At 44.3% G+C, this 7,423-nt stretch overlaps 1 protein-coding gene across 1 annotated transcript; it reads left to right on the top strand.

Moving 5' to 3' along the window:
* Positions 1-4,293: 4,293 nt before the first annotated feature.
* Positions 4,294-7,177, top strand: LOC140006905 (uncharacterized). Its single transcript, XM_072049578.1, has 2 exons — positions 4,294-5,844; positions 5,903-7,177. Exons 1-2 carry the CDS (start codon positions 4,294-4,296, stop codon positions 7,175-7,177), a joined length of 2,826 nt encoding a protein of 941 aa, XP_071905679.1.
* The last annotated feature ends 246 nt before the right edge of the window (positions 7,178-7,423 follow it).

The raw sequence follows: 7,423 nt of genomic DNA, 5'->3' as shown, positions 1-7,423 counted from the left end.
GAGGTCACGAATGATGCAAATGAAGACTCAAATATGAGTGCAAGTGTGAAAATGTAAGAAAACGTGCATGTGTGCGAATGTAAGACAAGTGCATGTGAGCAAATTGGGAAAATAAAGGTGTTTGTATGCAAATGGATGAAAATATGATAGTAGATACATATAAGTGCAATTGGGTGCAATTTGTGAGGTAGAAAAACAAGTGACAAGAAAAAATGTGTGAACATGGCATTTGTATTGAGAAGGATATAAGTAGTGAGAAAATGTGGATAAGAGGGTGAAGGAGTGACATGATGAGAATGAAAGTGTATGAACCTATAGGAATGCATCAAGTCGGGTACGGGAATGACTCCTAACTTCATGACTTTAATTTTTCCTTTGATTAGAAGGAAGAACTAGCGTGCTAAGGCTATTTTGTAGCCACACTCGCTCGTTTCCCTTATCGAAAGGGGACTCTCAGGCAAATGTACCCTATAACTAGCATGGAGATGCAAAAGCCTAAAATGAAGGGGAAAGGATTGGAGGAGCATGCCAAATGCTAGAAAACTAAGAAAAATGCATGAAATGTAGTGAAACATGCAAGTATGAACTAGCGAGGGAAATCCCTAAGGGTCTAGCATTGGACTAGCCATATCTATGAATTCCTACTAGCGTTGGACTAGTGGAGAACGGGACAATGAGCCACAACTAGCGTTGGACTAGTGTGGTGACGTGCATTCATCCATCACATTCATCTATGACTATAGAAAGCAAGTAGACATGCCAATCACCTATAAACACGTAGCACATAACACTTAGCATGCTCGACTAAATGCAAGAGCCTAATAAAGCAAATTAACACGTAGCAATGAAAGCAAGCAATCAATCTAATGAACCTATTACATTTGCTAACTAAAACAAAAGGGGAAGGGGAAAAATGGACAAAAATGCTCCCCAAGCCCTATCTATTACAAGCCAAGAGGTGTACACATACCCCATAAAGAATAACTTAAATAAAAAGCAAAAGTAAAATGAAATAAATTAAAGGAATTAAGGAAAGGCAAGGGAAGCAAATTAGACATGCAATTCTCACTTAGCACGTTGGATCACATAGGGGAGAGACAAAAAAGATAAAAGAAGTTATACCTCCATTGAGTTGATGCCCTAAATGGAGTGAAATCACTTATTTATCCTCCAAAATAAAAGAAAAGGTCAAGGTACCAATTTATTTGGGAAAATTAAAGAGAATAGGTAAACACAAGCTCGCTTGGACGCAAAGTTCTTAAACTCATGCATTAAGTGCAATCTAAACAAAGCATGGTAATTAATTAAAGCAAACAAGCAATGAAGTTGTAGAATTAAAACTACCAAGGACCAAATTGAGGAGATCATTCAATTGGTTGGGTCATAGTAGAACGAGGGGAGACTTGGGGGGTTAAAGTACAATTTTTAGAAGATTTTCCATGCAACATTCACGCAAAAGCTACGAAGATGGTTTCTGCAACAAAAACCTTCGCAAGTCCTGGAGCTTTCTGAAATTCTATAACACAGTTCAAGCAACAATAAAAAACCAGCTAAAACCAACTCTCAACACCCCTTATCAACTAGACATTTTGATTACCACAACCCAATCATAAACAACAAACCATTAAAGATCAACTGAACAACCAAATGGAAAGCATATGCTGCGGCAGCAAAAGAAAAACCAGCTTTGTGAGTTTCTTAAATGAAACTTCATCACTCAACTAAGAGGCCTATATGAAGTAACTTAAACGGATCCTACTACATCATCAATCGAATCCCAAATGCTGTAACTTCATCCTATCCTTATTACCATTACCCAAACACAATCATCTATCCCCTTCCAACCAAAACAGCGGGACTTAATAATGCAGCAAAGAAGCAGTAAAGCATGCGAATGAATGCAGCTTATCAAGAACCCAGGAAACTTGCAACCCAACATTTATTATATTCATCAGGAACACACGGTTAAACAAGCAACAAAGGAAGTTTGGGGTAGAGAGGGGCCAAAAGTATGCATTTTCCAAAAATTTTATGCAGCTTAGTCGAAACTCTCTTCCTCGCAGGAGCTTCTGCAACTCTCGGACGCAATCCCAATGCACCATTAACATCTCAACCCAATTCAGTTTGAGCCAAACAACAAAATCACCAAATGTTCTCCTCATTTTTACCATAAAATTCTCATGTTTAAGCACCAGAAAATTCAGACGGAAGACCATACAAGCATCAAATGACAAAATTCTGCAATTTTTCAGATTCGATTTTCTACCATTGATGCGCTTATTCAATGTAATTTTCCATCCAAACACTGCTAAAACTTCAAACAAACATCAAGCTTAGATTCGGAGCAACAAAATACAGAAAATCAATATCCAAACAAGTTTAAAAAAAAAAAAAAAAAGGAACGCAATCCTCTTGGCAGAAACTTTCGACAAAATCTGATGCTTTGGCCTCAACAAACTCAATCAGCACATAAAGCATATGTGTTCAACCATCGTGGACAATCACAGAAAAATGGCAATAATCGATCCACAAAAGCATGCTTGGGGTTGGGATTTCTAGTGTTTGCCCTTGAAGGAAAAAAAAATGACTTACAGAGCTCTTGTTTAGTGAAAACCTGCAGACGATGACGGTTGGTTCCAGTGGTGGTGGCGGCTCCGGTTCTTGGGCAGGGAGAAATGGAGGTTGGGTCGTCTGGACTGGGACAAAAGGCAGTGGAGATTGGTGGTAGGGATGAGGCCATGGCAGTACTGGACCACTAAAGAGCTGTTGGAAGGGGAAGGTGCGGCTGACAGTGGCAACAGCGGGATTGTGGAAAAAATGAGCAGGCGGCAGGGGGGAGTTGTGGTTGTGCCTATGGCGAAAGGGCAAGCTCAAACTGGTGGGGGTGGTAAGAGGGCTTTTGAAGGAGTTGGAGAAGGAATTCGATGGGCAGATTGGATCATATTTGGATTAGAAAATGCGAAGCCGTTTTCCCTACGAGGAGGAACTCCTCCATTTTTCCTTCTGCAGCCGACCTCCTCCTCCGTTTTCCTTTTCTCTCGTTGCTTTCCTGCCTTCCCTCAAAGCTGTGTTTTTCCTTTTCAAAAAACCTCCAGCCGCCACTCGATGCTCTCCTCTTTTTTTCCTCCGCCGTCACTTTCCTTCGCTCTCCCTCGTTTTCTTTCTAGCCGTCACCGAACCCTCTCTCCGTTTGTTTTTGCTCTACCTTTTGTTGCATCAGCCGTCCCCCTACAGCCGTCATGGCTTTTCTGTTTTTCTTTCTTTTGCTCTTGATCCCTAACTCAGCCGCCACTGCCCTCTCTCAGTTCTTTATCTCTCTCAAAACCCTAGCCTTTCCTCACAGCCCCCCTTACATTTTCTTAGCTCCTCAAACTCCAGCCGCCACCCTTGGTTCTTTCACTCTTTCCAACCCCACCGAAGCTTTCTTCTTTTCGTTCTTCTTCACCTCAGTTCCTTTCCCTAGCCTTTCTTGTTTTCTCTCTACCCAGCAGCCATCGGCCGTTCCTATCTCCTCTCCATCCCTCTTCCCTGTTTTTATTTTCCGTTGCTGCGTTTTAGAAACCTAGCCGTCATCTCTCTCTGGTTTCTTATTTAACCCCAGCCGTCCCCCCTGCTGCGTCTTTCCTTTGTTCTATTTATACCCAAACACCCACTCTCAAACCCTCACCTGAAGGGTGAGGATGAGAGTGGAGGTTTACCTGGGCATCCTAGGGCCCTCCGATGGGCGTGTGCTGCTCTTCTTTGCAAGCTGCGTTTCCACAGCTTTCAAGTAAAATTTTTTTTTTTTTTTTTTTAGAATCTCTTAATTAGTCTAAAACCCGCGTGCGGGTTTTCCTTTTTTTTTAAAAAAATAATTTAACAAAATTAATAATAAAACTAAGTAATAAAAAACAACAATTTAAGTAACATCACACTAAAAACAATAAAGTTGCCATTTTTTCAATCTTTTTTCCTTCATTTTTCATTTTCATCTTTTTTCTTTTCTTTTTCTCTTTTTTTTCTTTTTCGAGAAATTCTATGCTAAAAACTTTCAAATAAAGATAAAACTAAAAAACTAAAAACTAAAAAGTGAATAAAACTAACATGACAAATAAAAACTAAATAGTAAATGAAATTACACTAAAATTTAAATTCATGCATTAAGTGCAATCTAAACAAAGCATGGTAATTAATTGAAGCAAACAAGCAATTGAGTTGAAAAATTGGTGGTCAAGGGCAGAGCCAAATCAGAAAACTCTCTCTAGTCTGGTTTCCTTTTACGGTAACTTTCGCTAGGGTTTTGGTTCCGGATGTATGGAGGGTCCTCCGTGGCCGCCGCCGGTTACAGGGGGTGGCGCAGGCCCTTCCAGGTCTTTTGCAGATGTGCTCTCTGGCCCGTGCCGGTTGGAGTCGAATATTCCAGATCTGGGGTGTTGTTCAACGTATCGAGGAGAACCTGCTTTGCGGTTATCTCAGAAGGATTTACAGCTGCTCTCTACACCATTCCAAAATGCGTTAGTTGGCAGATTTCCGTTCCGCCGCCCTCCTATGGAAGTCATTAGGCATTTTTTCGTATCGCTGGGTCTCAAGGGAGAGTGTGATGTCGGTCTGCTCGATATGAATCACGTCCTCATCAGGCCGTCATCTGAGGAGGACTTTTCAAGGCTTTTCGTGCGCCGTTCATGGTTCGTACAGGGTGCACAGATGCTGTTATCAAAGTGGACGATGGATTTTAAAGCCCATCAGGATTCGACGTTTGCGCCTGTATGGGTATCTTTGCCGTCGCTTCCATTGCCTTTGTTCAACAAGATATACATAGCCAAATTGGCGGGTTTGCTGGGAAGATATCTAAAGAGTGACTCTGCGACACTAGCGCTTAAGCGCCCTTCTGTGGCGCGGGTTTTGGTTGAGATGGATGTATCGGTGGCTCCTCCACACCGTATACGGATTGGAGAAGACCAGGAGGGTTTCTGGCAGGAGGTGGAATATGAGAGCTGGCCGAAATTTTGTGGGTTCTGCACTCGCTTTGGTCATGAAATTGGGGAATGTTTCAGGAAGAACCCAGATCTTATCCCTCCCAAAACATTAGGCAGGAAGGCTGAGAAGGCAACGGCGGTTTACAGGCCTAAGGCTATCACTGGTCAGACTGGGTCTGCATTGGGGCTCCTACAGCAGGAAATACCGGGTAAACAGGTTATGGAACCTGAGGTGAGTGCCCATTCAGAGCCGGAGGTAGTAACGGCTGCTATGGGTCAGGCGGCGCATAGTCACGCGGTGGATCATCTTCAACATGTCCCAGGTCTAGCGCTTGTGGAAGCAGACGCTGGTGTTGATTCAATCTCGGAAGAAACCCGTGGTGGTGTAGCGTTTGGGAGAGACTCGGTAGCTGTGGATGTGTCTGCTGATGTATCTGCGTCATCTTCGAGGGAGACGAATGCAGTGGAGGTTCTTTCTTCTCATTTGTTAGCAACGCAGGCTGGGGGTTGCGAAGGGGAGGTTTGCGGCCAGGTTGCAAGGATCGCACCGTCCTCCAATACCTTTGCTGTCCTGCAATCATTATCAGACACAGAGTTTCAGGATTTTGAGCGCACTCCGTCCCGGTCTGCGACACATGCTCCAGCAGCTAGGCCGAATCATAGAAGACAATACTCGGAAGGGGATCTACCGGGTGAGGTAGCGCAGTGGGCGCATCTAAAAGAATTCCATAGGGAGTTCCAGCAGCGGTTATCTTCAGATCCGGCGGCAACGGGAGGGACGTTGGAGGATGTCAAGTTTGTACGTCTTGAGCAGCAGGAGGCCGCGGGTAAAGATCAGCTTGGAGCTAGGCACAAGGGTGGTCGGCCAGCTAAATCATCTTCCAATCAGGTTTCTATCTTTTCTCAAAATCATTACTCACTGCGGTCTCATGTTAAATCCCGTTAAGATTGTTGTTTGGAACATACGTGGGGCTTCTCGTAAGGATTCTCTAAGATATCTACAAAAGATTTGCAAAGCTAATGCAATACGGTTTTTGGTACTTCTGGAACCTTTGTCGGATACGCCACAGCTTGAGGTGGTACGCCGGTTTCTAGGGTTTGATAAAGCGGCGGCAGCATTGAATAATAAGGTATGGGTTTTTTGGTGCAATGAGATGTCATTGTGTTTCAGGGAAATGGCCGAGCAGCTCCTCCATATGTGCATCAATTTTCCTTCCGGGTGCTCTATTCAACTTTCGGCCGTTTATGCACGGTGTTCAAGGGTTGGGCGACGCGAGCTGTGGGCAGCAATGGAGGAATTGGCGGGTACCGGTAGGGGGCCTTGGTTGTTGGCAGGGGATTTCAATGTCATTTCCAATGCGGAGGAGCGAGCGGGAGGCTCCCCGGCTAATGCACGGAACATGGAGGAATTTAATGCCGCTATTGGCACCTGTGGCTTAGTGGAGGTGCCTTTTGATGGGTCGTTAATTACTTGGACGAATGGTAGGGTGTGGCAGAGATTGGATAGGGCTTTAATGAATCGGGATTGGGCTGATGGGTACGAGTTTTCCCATGTTTCGCATTTGTCCAGAGGTCGTTCGGATCATGCTCCGCTATTGATTACTGCCCACAGCGCGGGACAAAGGAAGAGTTCTTTTAAATTTTTAAATGTATGGCAGCGACATACAGGTTTTATGGATGTGGTCCGCCAGGGCTGGGCGATGCCCATGGAGGGGGTGGGTATGCCAAAATTTCATAATAAATTACGGGCAGTAAAATGTTGTCTGCAAGCATGGAACGTACAGGTCTTTGGTAATATTTTTAACAAAGTGAAGGAGGCTGAGGCTGTTATGAAACAAAAAGAAGAACGGTTTGACAATGAGAGGGATTCAGTTTCTCGAGCAGCGCTGGAGGAGGCAAAATCGAGATATGCAAGGACTTTGGCGGTGGAGTGTGAGTATTGGAGGCAGAAGGCGGGCATCAAATGGTTGCAGGTTGGGGATGCTAATTCGGCGTACTTCCATTCTCGATGCCGTCAGCGCCGAAGTTTTAATTTTGTGGCCCGTATTAAGGAGCAGTCTGGAGCATGGTTGGAGGATATACATGATATTAGGCGGTCAGCAGTGGAGTTCTTCTCTTCCTTGTTCGCTTCGGACCACCACGGCTGTCGCTCTCCAGGCCTTCCTTTTTCACTCCCCCAATTAACCTCGGCGGATAATGCCATGTTGGGTGCCTTACCTTAACTGGAAGAACTAAAGAGGGTGGTTTTTGCATTGGAAGCAGACAGTGCTCCGGGCCCGGATGGGTTTGGGGCAGGCTTTTATCAAGTTTGTTGGGATATTATTAAGTCTGATTTATTGGAGGCGGTCCAGGCTTTTTTCCAGGGTATGCAGCTGCCTAGGAGTTTCACTAGCACTTCTATCATTTTACTGCCTAAGGTTACGGGAGCTGGGCAATGGAAGGATTTTCGGCCAATAAGTCTTTGCAAC

This window comes from Coffea arabica, chromosome 5e (genome assembly GCF_036785885.1).
Source record: "Coffea arabica cultivar ET-39 chromosome 5e, Coffea Arabica ET-39 HiFi, whole genome shotgun sequence".
NCBI classification, from domain to species: domain Eukaryota; kingdom Viridiplantae; phylum Streptophyta; class Magnoliopsida; order Gentianales; family Rubiaceae; genus Coffea; species Coffea arabica.
Note: the sequence above shows the minus strand (reverse complement) of the source record. Positions and strands in the feature narration are given on the sequence as shown.

Excerpts from the sequence above, each read along its gene's own strand:
- LOC140006905 (XM_072049578.1), top strand. The coding sequence starts at position 4,294 with ATGGAGGGTCCTCCGTGGCCGCCGCCGGTTACAGGGGGTGGCGCAGGC. Across the intron at positions 5,845-5,902 it reads CTAAATCATCTTCCAATCAG|ATTGTTGTTTGGAACATACG; the intron begins GTTTCTATCTTT and ends AATCCCGTTAAG.